This window comes from Sus scrofa, chromosome 13, assembly GCF_054392235.1.
Source record: "Sus scrofa isolate SSC_HxYL_T2T_F1_AM1 chromosome 13, Sscrofa_HxYL_maternal_Yorkshire_Landrace_v2.0, whole genome shotgun sequence".
NCBI classification, from domain to species: Eukaryota; Metazoa; Chordata; class Mammalia; order Artiodactyla; family Suidae; genus Sus; species Sus scrofa.
The window spans coordinates 85,694,909-85,715,583 of NC_139395.1; the positions used below are offsets into that span (position 1 = coordinate 85,694,909).

Here is a 20,675-nt window from a genome sequence, read left to right on the forward strand (position 1 = left end):
TAACCCACTGTGCCAGGACGGGGATCAAACCTGCATCCCAGGAGTTCCCGTCATAGCTCAGTGGTTAACGAATCCGACTAGGAACCATGAGGTTTTAGGTTTGATCCCTGGGCTCACTCAGTGGGTCAAGGATCCAGCGTTGCCGTGAGCTGTGGTGTAGGTTGCAGACTTGGCTTGGATCCCAAGTTGCTGTGGCTGTGGCTGTGGCCGGCAACTACAGCTCTGATTAGACCTCTAGCTTGGGAACCTCCATATGCCACGGGTGTGGCCCTAGAAAAGACAAAAAAAAAAACAAAACAAAAACCAAAAAACACCTGCATCCCAGTGCTCCAGAGACATGCTGATCCATTGTGCCGTGGCTGATCCTTTTTTTTTTTTTTTTTTTTTTTTTTTTTTTGTCTTTTTGCTATTTCTTTGGGCTGCTCCCGTGGCATGTGGAGGTTCCCAGGCTAGGGGTCCAATCGGAGCTGTAGCCACCAGCCTACGCCAGAGCCACAGCAACTCGGGATCCAAGCCGCATCTGCGACCTATGCCACAGCTCATGGCAATGCCGGATCGTTAACCCACTGAGCAATGGCAGGGACCGAACCCGAAACCTCATGGTTCCTAGTTGGATTCGTTAACCACTGTGCCATGACGGGAACTCCTTTTTTTTTTTTTAATTTAAATTAATTATAAATTATACAGATACAGAAAAGTGTTCATTTTCACGAAAGGTTGTAAAATGAACACTGAGGGGGGACCGGCTCTCTGGTTAAGATAAAGAACATTCCTGACATCAGAAATCCCCAGTATTCCCTGATGACGTGGCTGCTTCTCCCAACACTGTGATTTGGTGACCTAACGGTGACAGTCTGTAGGTCTGGATCCTCCTTTTTAGCTGTTGTATAGAGTTTCATCCCACAATGATACCATAGTTTACCATCCATTCTCTCACTTCTTTATGTCTCCTTGTATACATGTGAGATTTTCTCACAGCCAGCATGTCAGACTGTGGGTCATAACCTATTAGAGGGTTGAGAAATCAACATAAGGGGTTTCAACTAAACTTTAATCAAGATAGATTTTGTATATCGTAAAACCCATGGATTTAAAATTCAGGGTTTTGTGCTGTTTCACAGAGTTGTGCAACCATTGTCCCTCTCTAATTTTAAAACATTCTAATAGCCCCCAAAACAAACCTTAGGACCACTATCATTGCTCCCCATTCCTGCTCTTCACCCCCCACCCCCAGTGCCAAGCTACTACCGATCTATTTTTCTGCTTCTATGGATTCTGGGCATTTATTTCACATAAATGGAATCATACAATATGTGGTATTTTGTGATAGGCTTCTTTCACTCAGCACAATGCTTTCAAGGTGTACCCATGTTGTAGCATGTGTCAGCACTTCCTTTTTTTGTCAAATCATATTCCATTGTATGGATCGATCACACTTGTTTGTCCACTCATCAGCTGATGGACAGTTGGGTTTTTCCCAGTTTTTGGTTATTGTGAATAAGTTTATGAACATTTGCATACGAATGTTTGTGGAGAGGTATGGTTCCATTTCTTGGGGGATATATATGGACGAGCAGATTTGTTGGATCATAGGGCAGCTCGATGTTTAACTTTTGCGGAGCTACCAGACTGTTGTCCAAAGCACCTGCACCATTTTACATCCTCATCAGCACTGTGTGAGGGTCCTGTGGGAGCCCACTTAGACCTCCAGGGTTGATATGAAGATTATTTTACACCAGAGACATTTGGGATTCACAGCTGCAGAAAGAGACTTTTTAGAACTTCCTTTATTTTATTAAAGATGGAAAGTTGTAGAAGTGAGACTGCCATAAATATCTTCTCTAGGAGATTTTTACTGGCCAGAAAGAAGAGAACAAGATCCCCTTGTATCTGCTTAAAACCTAAACTCTGTTGAGAGTCTTTCCTAAATACCCAAAGCCTAAGTCTTATTGTCGCCTTAATTCCTCACAAATGTGTTCTTGGTCTAAAAAATGTAAAATCTGCTCTCTTTGGCCATTTCTATGGGACTTCCATGCGCAGGAGTTGAAATTTGTTTCTTTTTCTTCTGTTAATGTATCTTGTGTCGATTTCATTAGGAACTCAAGGGCTGGGGGCAGGGTGGGGTGGGGTAGAGGGGAAATTCCCCTCCAGACTCTGCCTTTCTCAATCCTGGCAAGAAGAATCCAGCCCCTGGCAACTGTAGGGGATGAAAAATTCTCTACCCTTCTAGGTTCTTTTGGCTGTCTGTTAATTAAATTGATGCATGACAGATGAACAGGAGAAAAACAAATTTATTTCCATACTTATGGAAGCGTCACACAGACATGAGGGTTTCCAGGGCAGATGGGCAGCTGAGGCTGTGTGCCCTCTGAGCTCAGGAGAAGGCTCTGGGACTCCCAGGGAGAAAGCTGGGAAGAACGAATGTCTGTCATACCTGCAGGACGATGGTTGAGGAGGCAACTTGGACCACCAGGTCCTGTCGACCCTCCTCCCCTCCCCCATTCACCAGGCCAACTCACATTCCGTGCTTATCTCTGAAGGCTGCTCTCTAAATTCTTATAGGCAGCTATGGGGGAAGGTAAACAGCTCTTCCTGAGTCTTTGGACCCTGAGGATCTTCAGCTCAATATAATCCACATGCCAGAATGGCACATTTTGGGGTGGCATCCTCTGCCCCTCATCACAGCCACCATCTGACTCCCTGCTCTATGAATCTAATCTCTCAGGCCCTCAAATAGGTGGATTCTTATGCTCTTTGTCCTTTTCTGTCTGGCTAATTTCACTGAGCACAACATCCTCAAGTTTCATCTGTGTCCTCTATTATGTCATGTGTCAGTACTTCCTTCTTCATCTTCTTTTTTTTTTTTGTCTTTTTAGGGCTGCACCTGAGGCATATGGAAGTTCCAGCAATGCCAGATTAGATCCAGCTGTGTCTGCAACCTACGCCCCAGCTCATAGCAAGGCTGGATCCTTAACCCACTGAGTGAGGCCAGGGATCAAACCCGCATCCTCATGGATACTAGTTGGGTTTGCTACCACTGAGCCACAATGGGAACTCCCAGTACTTCCTTCTTTAAGGCTGAATGACATTCTGTTGTATGGATGGACCACATTTTGCTTATCCATTCATCTGCTGATGGACACTTGGGTAGCTTCCATCTTCTGGCTGTAGTTAAAAGAGCTGCTTTGAACCTGGGTGTGCAAATCTGTCTTTGAGACTCTGCTTTCATTTGTTGGAGTATCATAAGTGGAATTGCTGGACCATCTGATAATTACATATTTATTTTTTTGAGGAATCTCCATACTCTTTTCCATAATGGCTGTACCATTACATTCCCACCAAAAAAAAAAAAGTGTTCTAATTTCTGCACATTTTCATCAACATGTTATCAGGTTTTTCTTTTTTTTCTTTTTGTCTTTTTTAGGGCTGCACCCTCAGCATATGGAGGTTCCCAGGCTAGGGGGTCCAATCAGAACTATAGCTGCCAGCCTACACCACAGTCACAGCACAGGATCCAAGCCATGTCTGTGACCTACACCACAGCCCCATGGCACACCGGATCCCTAACCCATTGAGCGAGGCCAGGGATCAAACCCACATCCTCATGGATGCTATTTGGGTTCATTAACCACTGAGCCATGACAGGAACACCAGGTTTTTCTTTTTTAAATAGTAGCCATCATCATGGGTATGAAGTGACTCATACCTGTCACCTCATACTTTTGGCATACTTGTTGGCCATTTGTGTATCTTCTTTGGAGAAATGTCTATTCAATTCCTTTGTCCATTATGTTGTTGTAGAGTTGTAGGAGTTCTTTCTATATTCTGAATATTAGCCCCTTATCAGATATGCCACCTGCAAATGTTTTCTTGAATCCCATAGATGGCCTTCTAATTCTATTGATGTATCCTTTGAGGCAAAGACATTTTAAAGCTTTTGTTTTGTTTTGTTTCATGGCATGTGAAAGTTCCCAGGCCAGGGATCAAAACCTCACCACAGCAGTGACAATGTCAGATCCTCAAGTGCTAGGCCTCCAGGGAACTCCAAATTTATTTTTTACTTTTGTTGCCTGTGCACTGTTGAATTTTAATAACATACAAGTGTTAAAATAACACACTTTTAAAATACATGCTCTAATACACAATGTATTATACATGGGTGTTAATTCTGAAAACACCTATTTACAAGGTCTGTCCACCCAAACATATGGATTTAGCTCATGTGTTTGTTTCTAGGGTAAGTCTGTAACTTTTGAAATCCTGTGAATTTGCTTCAGACACAGTTCTTGTCTCCAAATCCCACAGCTGTATACACTTCTGTGCCTAAATAGTAGACTTGAAATCATCAATGATGGCACCATGATTGTAAAGACAAAGAAAACAATTTGAGTTATTCCTATTCAGCTATCTTACACGCCTACTTACGATTCTTACTTGGCTTAAATTTTAGAACAGTGAAAGAGTAATGTTTTTGTTTGGCTAAGTAACTCTTACCTTATACTTGGACATTTTTTTCTGAATTTTCATATTAGGTTAGAAACAAATTTCTTTTTTTTTTTTTTTTTGTCTTTTTGCTATTTCTTGGGCCGTCCCTGCGGCATATAGAGGTTCCCAGGCTAGGGGTCGAATCGGAGCTGTAGCCACCGGCCTACGCCAGAGCCACAGCAACTCGGGATCCAAGCCGCGTCTGTAACCTATACCACAGCTCACGGCAACGCCGGATCGTCAACCCACTGAGCAAGGGCAGGGATCGAACCCGCAACCTCATGGTTCCTAGTCGGATTCGTTAACCACTGCGCCACAATGGGAACTCCCAAATTTCTTTTTTATCTCTATTCTTCTTTATTAAATGGACCAGTACACTCTCAAGTTCTTTATTATTGCAACAGACCAATATGTAAATATAAATTTTTAAAAAATACATTAATGCAATTAATATTATTAATCCATTAGTCTTCCATTTTTGGCTGTAATTATTTTTTAATTAAAAACTTGTTTTGCTGGCTTCCTTGTGCATACAAAGCTTAAGTTTTAAAAAGTTGTTTTTTGGGCATTCCTCGTAGCTCAACGGAAACAAATCTGACCAGGAACAATGAAATTTCAGGTTCAATCCCGGGCCTCGATCAGTGGGTTAAGGATCTGGCATTGCTGAGAGCTGTGGTTTAGGTCACAGATGTGGCTTGGATCTCTCATTGCTGTGGCTGTGGTGTAGGCCAGCAGCTGTAGCTCCAATTAGAACCTCCACATGCCATGGGTGCGGCCCTGAAAAGAAAAAAAAAAGTTATTTTTTCCCAGCCATTCTTAGGTTGCATTTATTTTATTTATTTTTTAATTTTTTGGTCTTTTCTAGGGCCGCACCCGTGGCATATGGAGGTTCCCAGGCTAGGGGTCTAATCAGAGCTGTAGCCACCAGCCTACACCACAGCCACAGCAAGGTGGGATTGGAGCTGTCTGCGACCTACACCACAGCTCACGGCAACCCTGGATCCCCAACCCACTGAGCGAGGCCAGGGATTGAACCCACAACCTCATGGTTCCTTGTCAGATTCGTTAACCACTGAGTCATGACAGAAACTCCCTTATGTTGCATTTAAGGTTTATTATGGAAAATAATTTTATCTTATAAGGAGTATTTTTTATTTATTTTTATTTTTAAATTTTTTTTATTTTTATTTTTTGTCTTTTTGCTATTTCTTGGGCCGCTCCCACGGCATATGGAGTTTCCCAGGCTAGGGATCTAATCAGAGCTGTAGCTGCCAGCCTATGCCAGAGCCACAGCAACTTGGGATCCTAGCCGCGTCTGCAACCTACACCACAGCTCACGGCAACGCCGGATCCTTAACCCACTGAGCAAGGGCAGGGATCGAACCCGCAACCTCATGGTTCCTAGTCGGATTCGTTAACCACTGCGCCACGACGGGAACTCCAGGAGTATTTTTTAAAGAGTCTTCTACCCCCGCCCCCAGGGGGTTCGGTGTGTTAGGAGTGCTCCTTCAGGTATGGAATACTCAGGTGTATCCAGACTGGGGAAGAGGGTCTGGGAGGCAGAAGGGAGAGGGACAAACAGGAAGGGCCTGAGGACCGTGGCAAGGAGTCTGGAGTCTTCTTTTCTGGGGAGGGTCGGGGGTGGGGGTAGGGGTCACTGTTCCTACGGCAGGCAGAAATTCCCAGGTCAGATATCGAATCCACGTCACAGCAACAACAAACAACGCTGAATTCTCCACCTGATAGGCCACCAGGGAACTTCCCGGACTCTTCTGTCAACAGCACCTGGGAGGCTCTGGAGGGCTGGCCAGGCAGCCATGTGCTGTGATCTGTGCAGGCTACTCTGGCACCAATGTGAGCTGCCTGGTAGGCGGGCCCATTCTGGGAAGCAGGGAGCAGTGATAGGGATGGAGTAGGCACAGGTAGTTGTAAAAGTTCGAATAAAGGACCATATTTAGAGGGGGAAACTTAGGGGACATTGGGAGACCATCCATAAGTTAATAAATTCCTCAAGAAAACCACCAGCTCAAGGCAGACTTGCTTCATTAGTGGAGCCTTGAGAATTGCCATTGGGTGGAGGTTGGGATGAGGCCTGCATTCATATTCAGACCAAGGGCAGGAGGAGTTTGAGGACCACCCTTCTGGGGATTTGAATACACACCTTACTGGACACTAAGGAGGAATTACTACTCCCAGAAAGGAAGAGGCAGGCTTTTCCAACCCTGACTCCCCTTGGAGGATAAAACTGTAGCCCACCAATCCTCAGGGCAGAGCTTCTGTGCCTGCCTGCTTGCATCTCTCACAAGCGTTCTATCTTAATAAATCTATTTTATCTCTCACTGAATTCCTTCTGCGCGGAGATATGAAGAACCTGAACCTCAGTAAGTCCAGACACAGGGTGAGTGATTCGAATGTAAAACCGTGGGTTTAAGTTGCAATCTGGGTTTAGGCCAGGTTCGAGTCCCAGAACGTGGGTTCAAGTCCCAATCTGTGTTCTGACTAGGTTCAGGCCGTTATTGCTGTCAGTTTCAGCAGAACATACCTGCCTCCATTGTCAGTGGCCTGGCGATGTCTGTGCACTTCCTGTGTTTCCCTCAAGGGGTGACAGTGTCAGGCTAAGATGGCTGGGACAATACATGGGCTAGATCTTCTGAGGGGCCTGATGATGTAAAGCTCCAACTGACTTACTCTGCAGCCACTGGCCCATATCGATGCCTTTAGGGACAAAGGGAGTGGGCGCTGAGGATGAGAGGTTTAGAGCCCCCAGGGGGCAGGGGATGGGGGCAGTGAGCATTCACTCACCCTGGCAGAGACCAACATTGGGCTAGCATGAGAAAACCATCTGGAATGAGAGTTAATGTACAAATAGAAACTAGATCTTGTGGGCAGTCTGCATATCTGGGCTTTGATAAAAAGCAGCAATATCTGTAATTACGTGGCACCATTATCTTACACAGGATGGAGTTTTGGAAAGCATTTTGCAAAGGCTGAAGCTGCTCCAATGCTCTTACTCTTTCTATTATTTTTTATTTCCCCAAAAGTTGCATTTTCCAGCTCAGAGATTGTGCTGAAGGCCCACGTTGGGTACCTCATTCCTCAGTCCCCAGGGATCATGACCAGAAGGCGGCTGCAGATTCACACATCAGGGAACTATGCAGCTGCGCTAGGTCTGCAAGTGTTTAGGATGGGGGCAGGTGTGTCATGAAGATGCCCTAAGGAAAACTTTTACTCTAAGAGAAAGGGCAACACAGACAATGCCAGGATTGAAAGTGAGCAGGAGAGGGGGACCTATGGATTAAAAGCTCATTTCAACCCATTGCAATGGGTGAATCTTACCTGGACCCTATTTCTGAAGACACAAACTGCAGGGGGGAAAAAAGCTATGACATTTATGAGTCAGTTGGGGGTTCGAACTCTGGATATCTTACGGCTGAGGAATTATTACTCTTTTTTTGTGTGTGATAATAGTATTGTGGTTATAGTGTACATATAAGGTCCTTATCTTTTAGAGGTACACACACTGAGATGCAGAGGAAATGATAGGATGTCTTGGATTTTTTTAAATGATGGTGGGGGCTGGGACGGGGCTGGCTGTAGAAGGAGAGGGACTGGCCTTGGACTGTGGTCACAGGACTGGATGGTCATGCCTGGGGCTTCATTAGACTATTCTATCAACTACTGCGAATGAGCTTCTTCATTGTAAAATTTAAAAAATACACTTGTTAAAAAAAAAAAAAGGTAGATAGGTTCTAACATGATAACAAGCCACTGGGAAAGAGTTCTTTACCTTGAAAAGTCTCTCTCAACCCTCATTTGCTCACCAAGAAAGGCCCAGACTGTCCTATGCTTTGTCCTCTCCCACCAAACTGTGAGAGCAGCTTTGGGCTCTGAGCCTTTGGCAGGAAACAGTGTCTCCTTGTAACCTAAGGGCATCCCTTTGTTTCATTGTATTTATTTTATGGCTACTTCTATTCTGGCAACTGATTGTGGTTTTCTATTTACAGAAGTGACAAAGTTTCCTTCTTAAATATATGTCAACACTTTGATTTAAAGAGAAATAGGAAATAACAGTACAAGTGGTACTCAGATACTGTAAGGTTTTTCAGGGTGGTAGGAAATAACAAGGTTGGAAGACATTGATAGTCGTTTTCCTGTTTCTGTTATCAGATAGACAAATCTGGGGTTCCTCCCATTCCAGAGGGTCTCTGCCTGGGGCAGCATGGTCTGCTTGGGCCATCACCTTCTATCTCCCTGAATCTCAGATAAAGAACTTGATACCCAGAGAAGGGGCCCAAAGGCAGAGAGTGAAAACAGAACTCACAGAGAAGGCAGGTCCACTGCATAGACCATGGAGCCCAGACAGTGCCACTTACCAGGTTCATGGGCTCCTGAAAACAGGAGAGGGGGACAGGATTAAGGACAATATAAAGGGAAACAGCTCAAATGGGAAATTGTTCTATCTATCATTTTGTTTCCTCCAGTTGGTTGGTTGTTTTCTGCTGGGGAAATTTCCTGACTGCTTTAAATTAAGCATATAGGTGGTCAGCAAGCTGTGTCCACCCAGATTATTCTGTTAGGTCTGTTTGTATGTTTGCTTTTTTGTTTGTGTAATTAAACATTTTTTCTTTTCAGATAATCACAGGTTCACCTGCAGTTTTAAGAAATAATATAGAGAGCCCACTGGCCCTCTTCACAGTTCCTCCCAGTGGTGACTTCTTGCTGGATGGGATCCATAAGCCTAGTGACCCCTAGGGGCAGGCTCAGACCATCTGGGCCTCTCTGAAGCCCAATGAGGCCTCTATGCCCAGCCCAGGGGCCATTCCTCTAAGAAGCCTTTCCCAGCCTGGTTGAAATTCAGCTTCTCCCTCCCTGGCTGCAATTCAGGGCACACTTCCTGGACCCTTCAGAGGGGCTGGGCCTGTGTGCACTTGCCCCGCCTTTTTCCTGACATCCCACTAGGATGGGCCCTCCCCTAAGCAGATTCACTTCACATCTTAAGGGCACTGGTGCTCAGGGTACCCGCTGAGCACATTCCCTCCTCTAACTCAACTGCGAAGAGCACAGCCAGCAGATTGAATTAAAGATCTAAGATTTGAGCCCGCAGAATTCAGTGGTTCAGAGTGGTTCTCTCTGTCTCTCTCTCTTGCTGGGTAGGGTGTGCTCTGGCAGTAGTTGTGCCCGAAATCTGCCCTTTGGGTAACCTCCACATGGCTTCCGGAAGACAGCGGGTGCAACGCAGAGAGCAAGGGCCTTGGGATCTGAGAGCCTCAGCATTGCGCTTCCTGGCTGAATGGTCTTCAGGCCACTTAGCCCTTCTCCTGGAGAAGTGGAGGGTCATTACGGCTCCAGGACAACGCTGGGAGGAGGAAGGGGAAGGGAGGACCCATAGGGTCCTCAGGGTTTTAGCAGGTTGCTTGCCCTCGCAGAACCGGGGCCCCTCTTCTGGAAAGTCTGGGCATTACAGATATCCTGGGGGCCTGTCCCTTTGGGAGTGGTCGGTTTTCCCCGACTGAACTCCAGGTTTCGGAAGCCTGGCTGACTTGTTCGGTGGGCCCTGGACAGGGCTAAATGAATGACTAGAATGAATGGCTGCGGGTGGCCGAGAGGCTCCAGATCGGCGTGCAGCACCGCCTGAGAGTTTGAAACCACGAATTCGAATGTGGAGGCCAGAAAAGAGTCCGGCACTTCCCGCGTGGTTAAAGGGTGCCCTGCGGACGAGCGCCCCATCCCTTCTCGTCCGCCCACCGTGGCTCGGGCGCGCGCCCCTTCGCACCCACACCCGCGTGGCCCCGGGCGCGCTCCCCAGCCCCTCCCCCCACCCCGCGGGGCCCGGGGTGGGGGTGGGGTCGCTGCGAGCCCGGCCCCCTCATTTCCCGCGCTCGGCCCCTCCGGGTCCCAGGAAGTAGCCCGAGGCCTCGGCCCTCGCCCCGCCCCCTCCCTCCCGCGCTTATCACCTGCTGGCCCGGCGCGCGCGGGCGGGGACGGAGGGCTCGCGGGGAGCGCGCGGGCGGCCGGGTGCCGGGTCGCGGGAGGTGAAGCTCGGCGAGGATGGCGGCGCGAGCCCGGGGGCTGTGGCCGCTGCTGCTCGTGCTCTCGGGGCTGCTGGCGCTGGGCCCCAGCGTGCCGGCGGCCAAGCTCAACATCCCCAAGGTGCTGCTGCCCTTCACGCGGGCCACGCGCGTGAACTTCACGCTGGAGGCCTCGGAGGGCTGCTACCGCTGGTGAGGCGCGGCCCGGCGCGGGGCGGGGGCGGGAGGCGGGCCTCGGGCGTGGGCGGCTAGCCGGGCATGCTGCAGGTGCGCGGGCACGGTGAAGAGGCCGCGGCCCCGAGCGACTCCGGCGGGGCCCGCGGCGCGCGGCCTAGTGGCCCGGCGGCCGCCCCCACCAGGCCCGCGCGGCAGGTGCGCCGACGCGCGCTCCCGGGCGCCGGGTTGGCTGCCGGCCGGCCGCCGGCCCGGCGGCTGGTCGCGCGTGACCCGGCGGCGTGCGCTCAGGTCGCCGCCGCCACTGCGCATGGCGCCTCCCCGGCCTCTGCATGTTCCGGCGGGAGGGAGGTTGTGGAGAGTTGGCGGGTGGGTGTGCGGACCGGGGCCTAGCGGTGGCTGGACTTGGTATAGGGGGCAGAGGGGAGGGCGCGGAGGAAGGCCGTGTTCGGGCCTGGGGCTTCGGGAGGGACCTTATGCTCGAGGGAGAGGGTCGCGCCAGAGCCGCCCGGCCGGGGCTGCGCGTCCACGTGGTCTCACTACTGTCTAGGCAGGGAGAGGTGGTCAGGGCTCTGCAGAACCTGGTCTGGGGACGCAGCTTTCTGGAGTTTGGTGACAGCGACTCATCCTTGGCGCCGGACTGGTCGTGGGAATTGGCTTGTGGCGAAATGGAGAAGGTGTGTGTGGGAGTTGAATCCTGGCGTTCCGCCTCTTTGGAAGGAACGTCAACCTTTGATGAAAGATTTCTCAAAGGAAGCCCGAGGTTTTTACAGATGAGAGAGGCAAGGGAATGGTTTGTGATTCAGCCCAAGTTGCCTAGAGAGCAGGGCCGGTCTAGATCCCTAACCTCATGGGGGAACTCGGGAGTTCTCCACCCATCTCGGAGGATGTGATCTGGGAACCCCAGGAACTAAGGAAACCAGAGGTCCTCCACGTTCCCCACCCTCCAAGGTAGCCGGGCAGGGTGATGTGCCGTCCTTCATACCAAGAGGAAAGGGCCTAAAGTGGCCTCCAGGCTTCCATCCCGGTAGGCTCACTCCTAGCAGGGCAGACGACGGCCTGGGTGTCATGAGGCCCTACCCTACCTCACAGGCCACCTTGCTTGAGATGGAAAGGAGGGTCCCCGTGCCCCTACCCGCGTGCCACACTCTTGCTTGTTTCAAGGCTAGTCCCTGTTTAACAAGGTGTGCTTACATCAGCAAGATGAATTGCATTGTCTGTTGGGATAGTAGTCTGTGCACATCCGCAAGCCTGGTGGTGCCCAGAGCTGACAGCCTTCTTTCATACTTGCATTGCTAGTACCTATTTGTTTTCTGATCATGAGCCTCCTGAAATAAGGACAGTCCATGTCAGCCAGATGCTTTGGGTTTAGTGCCTTGTGCACCTGGAGGGTCCTATTTCTGGCTTGATATCACAAGCTGATCTCCTCTTTAAGTTTTCTGTATCCATGTACTGGGTCCTGTCTGGTCCATACTTTGCAGGGGATGGATGTGCTCATTCTCTGGTGGACATTATCTATTTTCTTGATATGGGGGCAAGAAAAAGGAAGCTGGCTATTAAAAACAGCTGGCTTCAATTGTATCCTTTGGATGGATTTGTATGCTACTTCCTCTAAGATTCTGTAGTGGTATTTTCTTTTTTTTCCTAACCGCATTTTCTTTTCTCAAAAGAGCTGATGGATGTTAATTTACTTGTATAGATTCTTAGGAGGAAGGGAAAAAAAAATTTCAATCTCTGATGCATCAGAGGAGTGCTCAGTACCTTATAATTTGTCTTGAATCAGATCCATGGTTTTCATTGCAAATGTGTGACTGCTTCTCTTAAGTGTCTCTCCAAGGTGTTTAGTGGTTGTGATTTCCCCCCTTAACTTCACAGGAAAATCTTTTGTCGATCAAGCATCGAAAATATTTTCTTTATTTTTAGCATGCTCTTCCTAGTTCAGTTCCTGCATTTTTTAGTTTTTGAAGAGTCTCTGGAGGTTTGAAGAGTGGGCTTGCAGACAAGCCCTGGCTCCACACTCATGGACACCTGGGAGGAAAATAGCCTCTTCACCCAAGCAGTTCATTGTTGAGTCTGTGAGTAGGAGAACAGAGAAAATTAAAACCCTCCTGGACCTTGGAGAATTCTTGCTCATCCTTTGAATTTATAGCCACACTCTCATTTATTGGAATCACTGTGTGCCTGAGCCAGTGGCTTTAGGTTTACTTTTCCTGTTTCTTGATTTTATAGCATCAACTAATCAGGCAGTTTTAAGGCCCTGAGCCCCAGAAAGGGAAGTGCTCGAGTTGAGCAAGAACCCTGGGAGGGGGCGTGCCCCCTGTCCTCCTCCTTTCAGGGACTTGCAGCCTCCCTTCCATCACACCCAGCATCGCTGGTTAGGGGACACGTTCCTGATTCTTTTTTGATATTTTGTGTTATTGAAAGTAGTCCAAAGTATGTTTTTAGCTTCTTTTTAAGGTATCCTTTTCACACGGAATGACACAATAGAGAAAGTTGGAAAAAGGGAAGGGAGAAACAGAGAAGTAGACCTTAATCCTTTGTAACCCAGTCACCCTTTTGTTTTCCTTTCGGTCACTTATTTTTCCCCTCAGAGCTCAAATTTGGTGTTCAGGCCACTGGGGAACCCCTTCTCTGCCATCACCAGTGACCGTTAAAGCCCAACTGTTTTCCTATGCTGCTTCATGATCTTAGGTTTTCAGTGTCTGAGCACTGTTATCAGCTTTGGTTGAGGCCCAGGGTGTTGTGGATTCTGCAGGGGGCTGCCCTGCCCTGGAGAGAGTCAGACAGGCCTTGCCTTATGGAGAGGGTGGTCTGCTGGGAGGTGAGAAAGGAGAGGAGAGGGAGCAAGGATGTGGTCACAGAGAAAGTCCAGCCCTGGGCTGATTCTGCTGGTTGGCCTTCCCTGGTTCAAGTCCGAGACCCAGCTTTTGAATTTTTTCCCCCATTGTCACTCAGCCACTGGCTAGCCCCCTGTTGATGGAGTGGGGTGGGGGGGGGCGGCAAATGCAACCCCCCAGCCTCTGGGTGAAGCACCCCTGTTGGCCAAGGGTGTTTGCCTGAATAAAGTTATAGGTGTAAACTTTGAGCTGCAACCCCAGCTGGGGTGGGGGTGGGCAGACCTGCCTGGTGAAGAGCCTCTGGCAGGGCACAGGCAGCCAGAGCCCACTGTATTGAACTCTGCCCAGATGCCTCATACTGCTCTCCTGGGCCTGAAAATCTCCCCTGGGTACCCTGCAGCTGTCTGATACGTCAGCCAGGCTTGTTCTGAAGCCAGGGTGCCTGCTCTCACCATGAACTGGGTGCTTGTAGGGGTATAAGGGCCCTCCCTGCTGCCTGGGCCCCACATAGAGGGACTCCTCCATGGAGCAGGCCATGTGCTGGGCAGCTCAGGGCACCTTCGGAGAGTCAGTGGGCAGTGAGATCCCACAGTCCCTCTGTCCCTGCTGACACATAACTGCGGGAGACCTAAGGCCAAGAGTGTCCCAGGACCCCCTTCCTGACCCCAGCCAGGGAAGCTGGGAGAAGAGGTGAGGCGAAGGGTTTCCTCTGGGGCCTCTTTAAAGCCCTCTGCACCTGGCCCGGTGCGCTATCCAGCCCAGCTGCTTTCTGCTCAGAGCCTGCAGGGTAGAAGTGGGTGAGCGGGTCCTGGGCAGGGAAGGCAGTCGGAGCTGAGGGAGGCTGGAGAAGCAGTTCTTTTTTTTTTTTTTTTTTTTTTTTTTTTTTTTTTTTTTTTAAAGATTTTGTTTTTTTTTTTTTTTTTTGTCTTTTGTCTTTGTTGTTGTTGTGGTTGTTGTTATTGTTGCTATTTCTTGGGCCGCTCCCGCGGCATATGGAGGTTCCCAGGCTAGGGGTCTAATTGGAGCTGTAGCCACCGGCCTACGCCAGAGCCACAGCAACGCGGGATCCGAGCCATGTCTGCAACCTACACCACAGCTCACGGCAACGCCGGATCGTTAACCCACTGAGCAAGGGCAGGGACCGAACCCGCAACCTCATGGTTCCTAGTCGGATTCATTAACCACTGCGCCACGACGGGAACTCCTGGAGAAGCAGTTCTGAATGAAAATGAAAAGTTTGCGATGTGGGAGCACAACAAAAAGGGCTTCAGTGCAACCAGAGGCCTAGTGTTCTGCACCCCATTCATTTGGCCTGTCTGCCCCAAACCAGTTCTTCTGCCCCCCAGTCTAGAGCATCTGTCTTTGACAGCCCATTTGGGGGCTCCATGTGTCTTAACACAGCAGGATCAAACCTCTCCTTGCTTGGCCAGGGGCCTCAGGTCAGGTGGAGGTCCTATTTGGCATCATTTCTGGCAGTTAGAGGTTTGGACAGAGACACCAAAGCCCCTGCAGTGCTCACTGTGAAGGGCTGTCCTGCCAGTGCCTGGGGATAAGCCCTGACCTACAGGGATGTCACAGGCAAGGACTGGGGCTCACCACTAGGCGTGGAATATTTGTGACTTTTCCGATGAGCCAGCTCATGGGGCTTGGGGTGGTCAGCAGGCAGGGAAGGCCCTGCTTTCATGGAACTTGTAGTGGATTGTGGGAGTAAACGGTAAGCCACAATGAAATGCCTGCATTTCCTGTGATAGGATTCTGTGAAAGCAGCATGCTGTGATAAGGACTGCAGGGGGCGTGCCTTTTTGGAAAAGGTGACAGGAAGGAGGTAGCCTGGGCCTGGCTCTCCCCTCTGCACAGGCCTTGCATGGTTGGTGGGGCCTCGCCCCTGCCTACCCACCCCCTCCATCTGCAGAGGGAGGTGACAGGAAGTGTGTGTTGACTGAGTGGTTTTCTTTGCTTCCTTTGAGGGGGTGGGAGCGAGGTGGGGGGTAATGCTCTGGCCCTGGAGGAGGTTCCACCCCATGGGCCCTGCCTCTGCCCCCTGGGCTGGACCATAGGTGGGGGAGGGAGGCTGCATCTTCCTCTGCCCCACCCACCCCTTCTTCGCTCAGCTGTCACTTCTCCTTTTTCCTCTGTCACCTTCTGGCCTGACCCTCCAGGTCCTTGGGCTCCCCTGTTCCCATTTGAAAACAATGGGGAGCAACTCCCCCGAAGCAGTGCCTCCCAGAGCACAGACTGTGTGTCCACTGGAATTTCAAAATTCAGTCTGCCCATTAGAGACTTTTAGGATAAAAGGTCATCTCTGGGGCCCATATGTTGTTTACATTTTATTTTAAATGGTGGTAAAATGTACGTATTATAAAATTAACTACCATAAGCATTTGAAGTGTCTACTTCAGTGTCATTAAGTCGATTCACGCTGTCTTACAATCATCACCACTGTCTATCACATAATTTTTTCATCTTTCCAATAACCACTAACCCCTCTCCCCTCCCCCAGCCCCTAAACCCACATTCTGCTTTCCTTATGCTCTGTAATATCTGCCAGTTTCTGTTGCAGGCAACACTGTCCCCCTTACCCCCAGAATCTGGTAACACTGTTTCGATCCATGTTTGTTTTGTGGTTACCTTGGATGAGAGGTTTTCTAGTTACACTAGTGTTAGAAGCTTTCCTTTAAAAATACTTTTTCAATAAAGAAGAATCAATTTAAAAAGCAGAAGTAGAACCTCCATATGCCATGGGCACAGCCCTAAAGAGACGAAAAAGACAACAACAACAACAACAAATAAATAAAAAGCAAAAGTAAGAATAAGATACAAAGGTTACTTGGATATAACCCGTGGGGAAGGCCTGGTGGACATGCAAGTGTCTAGGCAGCTGTCCCAGTGGGAAGGTGGGACTGGTGGCCAGAGCTGCAAATCCGGAGATGGGGACTTTGAATATTGCAGGTGGGGGTGGAGGGAACCAAATAGCAGAACCAGTTTTTCTGCTAATTCCTTTGCATATTTTGCATGCTTTCCCCCCAACTCAATCCTAAAAGCAAAACAAAACACCTTTTCACCTGGAGCTTCCAAGCTGAGTAGTGGCAGAGCCCTATTCAAAACCAGGTGGCAGACTAGAGCCAGCTCAGACTGAGACACACAGAGGAATGTGGTAGCCCTGCACATTGCGGCTGCCTCACCCAGCTTCCTTCAGTAGGTTTAGGGAAGTCAGCGGCAGTTAAGAAGCAGCATTAAGGGTGCATGTGGGGCAGGGGGTGATGAAAGAGGAGATGAGCCATCTTTCGTGGCGGGGGGCAGGGGCGGGGGGGAGGCGGAGGTTAGGTTTGGCAGCCTGGACCTTGCTCTCCTATGGGCACCCCCGGGTAGGGGGAGGCTGCTGGCTCTGTTTTCAACAATCTGGGTGCATGGGGGGCAGTGTCTGGACCAGGGGTCTAGAGCCAGGCCTGGCTGAAGTGTTTTCCAGGACTGTAACCTTGGGCTGGTTACTTCATATCCAAGCAAGGGTTTCCTCATGTATCAGATGGGGGCTTCAATGGGATTGCGGGGAGGTGCATGGAATACTTGTGATGTGTTTTGTTCTGTGCCTGACACATAATAAGCACATAATAAATGACAGATTGTTGTTGTTTGTTTATGTGTCTTTATTTATTTCTTTATTTTTTAATTTTTTTTTTTTTTTGCTTTTTAGGACCGCACCCGTAACACATGGAAGTTCCCAGGCTAGGGGTTGAATCAGAACTACAGCTGCTGGCCTTCACCACAGCCACAGCAACATGGGATCCGAGCTGCATCTGCAACTTACACCACAGCTCACCCCAGCAATGCCTGATCCTTAACCCACGGAGCAGGGCCAGGATCAAACCTGTGTCCTCATGGATACTAGTTGGGTTTGTTACCATTGAGCCACAATGGGAGCTCCAGTTTATGTGTTTTTAAATATAGTACCAGTAGTTTGAATGAAATAAGGCAGCAAGTCTCGAAGGATTCAGTCAGCAGGTTTCACCTGTCCAGACTCTCCTGACACATGGACAGGGCCTTGGATCCACGGGTTGGGTGGTGCCCTGACAACAGGGCTGAGGTCAGGCTTCACACAGGGAAGGGGTGGACAGGTCAAGCATAAATGATCACAATCTAGAGGGACTCAGGATTTCTTCCTTTCTTTAAAAAGCACAGTTCTTGGAGTTCCCATTGTGGCACCGTGGAAACGAATCCGACTAGGAACCATGAGGTTTCGGGTTCAATCCCTGGCCTCGCTAAGTGGGTTAAGGATCCGGCATTGCTGTGAGCTGTGGTGTAGGTCGCAGACGCTGCTCAGAACTGGTGTTGTTGTGGCTGCGGTGTAGGCTGGTGGCTACAGCTCTGATTAGACCACTAGCCTGGGAACCTCCATATTTCGCAGGTGTGGCCCTAAAAAGACAAAAAATAAAATAAATAAAATAAAAAGCACAGTTCTGGAGTTCCCGTCATGGCTCAGTGGTTAACGAATCTGACTAGGAACCATGAGGTTGCGGGTTCGATCCCTGCCCTTGCTCAGTGGGTTAACGATCCGGCGTTGCCATGAGCTGTGGTGTAGGTCGCAGACGCGGCTCGGATCCCGCGTTGCTGTGGCTCTGGTGTAGGCCAGTGGCTACAGCTCCGATTGGACCCCTAGCCTGGGAATCTCCACATGCCGCAGGAGCGGCCTAAGAAATAGCAAAAAGACAAATAAATAAATAAATAAATAAAAAGCACAGTTCTTGTGGTCAGGATCTTGCCAAGCACCTCAAGGCCAGAAGCCCTTCCTCTGGACCCCTCCTCCTGGTCCCGAACTTGAGGGCTTACTGTGTGTGAGTCCCTGATTAGAACTTTATGTTTGTCATCTATCCGATCTACCCAGCCCTTTGTAGCAAGCACCATTTTTCTTCCCATTGAGCAGATAAGAAAACAGAGACCCGGGGGGGTGAAGTTGTTTGCTCAAGGTCGTACAGCCGGTGAGTGCCCAGTGACTTTGCCATCTTGGGCTGTCACCTTCCAGCAGACATGAGCCATGTCAAGACCTTGTCGCCCTCACCCGGTGTGCCAGGGGCCTGGGGAAGCCCTGAAGCCCCTCCTCTGGGCCTTGGGGCAGACAGGCAGAGTGCTGACTGCCAGTTGAGATGCAGGGAATAGCTAGCATGCATCCTTTCTGTGGGGTGGCAGTTCATTTAAATGGGACAGAGGGAGGTGTCACTGCTCTCTGCTGTTGTGTGTTCTGTATCCTGGGGAAAACACTCATGTGGTGGGAGGAGTCACACAGACCTGGCTGTGAGCACTGGCCCTGCCACTTACAGCTATGTGGCTTTGGGGAAGTTACTCAACCTCTTAGAGCCTGTTTGGTTTTCCAATGTAGGCCATATGTGTGTGTACCTACCCCCCATATATGTGTATATATAGATGGAGGGGGAGAGAAGTATATTACAAAGAATCGTGTCACGTGATCATGGAGGCTGGCAAGTCCTGAGATCTGCATCGTGAGTGGGCCAGCTGGAGACGCACAGGCTGGCAGGCTCAAGACCCAGGATGCAGTGATGTTTCAGTTCAGGTTTGAAGGCTGTCAGGCAGGAGGGACTCTCACTGGCAGATGGGGCAGCCTTTTTGTTCTATTCAGGCCTCAGCTGATTGTGTGAGGCCCAGCACATTGGGGGGCAGTCTGCTTTACTCAGTCTGCTGTTTTAAATACTGTCAAGCCCAAACACCCTCAGACACATGCAGAGTAACATTTGACCAAGTAGCTGGGCTCCTTGGCCCAGCCAGGTTGACACACAAAAATCAACCATTATGGAGTTCCTGCTGTGGCACAATGGGATTGGCAGTGTCTTGGGAGCACTGGGATGCAGGTTCAATCCCTGACCTGGCACAGTGGGTTAAGGATCCAGCATTGCCATAGCTGTGGCTTAGGTCAAAACTATGACTAGGATCTGATCCCTGGCCTGGGAACTCCCTGGCCAAAAAAGAATGATAACAAATTATTCATCACACTCGCCCAGCACCCTTCTGTCTTGTAGTTGTGGTCTCTGGGTCTTTCCATGTTTGCCAGGCATGAGGTGCTGCTGCCTGTCAGCCCCTCTTATCTCCTCCCTGCCCTCCATCTGGGTCTGCCTGATGTGGGCCTGTGGGGTGGATAACCATCATGTCTGTGAAGAGTGACCCATCCTCCCTCAGTGGAGAAGGTGATACTCCTCTTGCTGGATGCTGCAGCAGAAACCTTCCAGAACTGCACATGGAGGCCAGCTCCCCCCAACCCCCGCCCCCCGCCACCAGGAGAGCTGCCTCAGACCCTGGGCCAGTACTTGCAGTTTCAGAGCTGTGAGGTGCAGCCTCAGTGCTTCTGCAGGGCCAAGAAGTGGTTTGAAAAGTAGGAAATGTTGAGGTTGGGCTTGGGACACCTGTGTCCTGACTCTGGCCCTCAGAGTGGCCCTAAACCATCCCTTTCTTCCTTTTGAGCCTCAGTTTACTTACCTGTGAAATGAGGGCACAGCTGTCCTCTAAGTTACATCCAGTGTTAGAGGGAAGTCTTTTATTCAGAAGTTAGAGTAATACAGACAAGGCAGAGTATAGTGAATACCTGCATTCCCACCATCAAAATTAGCTGTTGTCGGAGTTCCCGTCGTGGCACAGTGGAAACGAATCCAACTAGGAACCACGAGGTTACAGGTTCAATCCCTGGCCTTGCTCAGTGGGTTACAGATCCGGCGTTGCCGTGAGCTGTGGTGTGGGTCACAGATGAGGCTCGGATCCTGCGTTGCTGGTGCTGTGGTGTAGGCGGGCAGCTGTAGCTCCAATTAGACCCCTAGCATGGGAACCTCTGTATGCCATGGATGCAGCTCTTAAAAAAAAAAAAAAAAAAGAATTAGCCGTTGTTAATGTGCTGTTTCCAACCTGGCTTTTTGGGGGTAAGAAATAAAAATTAAGGGTAAAGCTTCAGCCCCTTTGCTGCCCCGCCCAGTTCTCCCTGCCCCACCCTCCGCAGTCTCTATTCTGAGTTTGAGAAAGTATTTACTTTCCCATTATAATCCCTGACAAACACCTTCGGATGTGCTTTTTCACCCAGTGTTTTCTGAACTGTACCATGACAGGGACACCAGACACCGCCCAAGGGCAGGTGACTGCTGCTCTTAAAGGCACAGCC

At 49.7% G+C, this 20,675-nt stretch overlaps 1 protein-coding gene and 1 long non-coding RNA gene across 3 annotated transcripts in view; both read left to right on the top strand.

Annotated features, from left to right (window-relative positions):
• Window positions 1–10,464: 10,464 nt before the first annotated feature.
• The window catches only part of NUP210 (nucleoporin 210), a 90,112-nt gene continuing 79,901 nt past the window's right edge, over window positions 10,465–20,675 (top strand). For both annotated transcript variants that reach the window (XR_014823869.1, XM_021069388.2), the window contains exon 1: window positions 10,465–10,706. Coding sequence is in view for 1 of the 2 variants with exons in the window: in XM_021069388.2 (XP_020925047.2) it covers window positions 10,534–10,706 (173 nt within the window). In the remaining variant the exon portion in view is untranslated. The remainder of the gene's footprint in view (window positions 10,707–20,675) is intronic.
• On the top strand, window positions 10,910–17,156 carry LOC146397444 (uncharacterized). The gene is made up of 2 exons (XR_014823877.1): window positions 10,910–14,377; window positions 14,742–17,156. It is a non-coding gene; the product is annotated as an uncharacterized LOC146397444 (long non-coding RNA).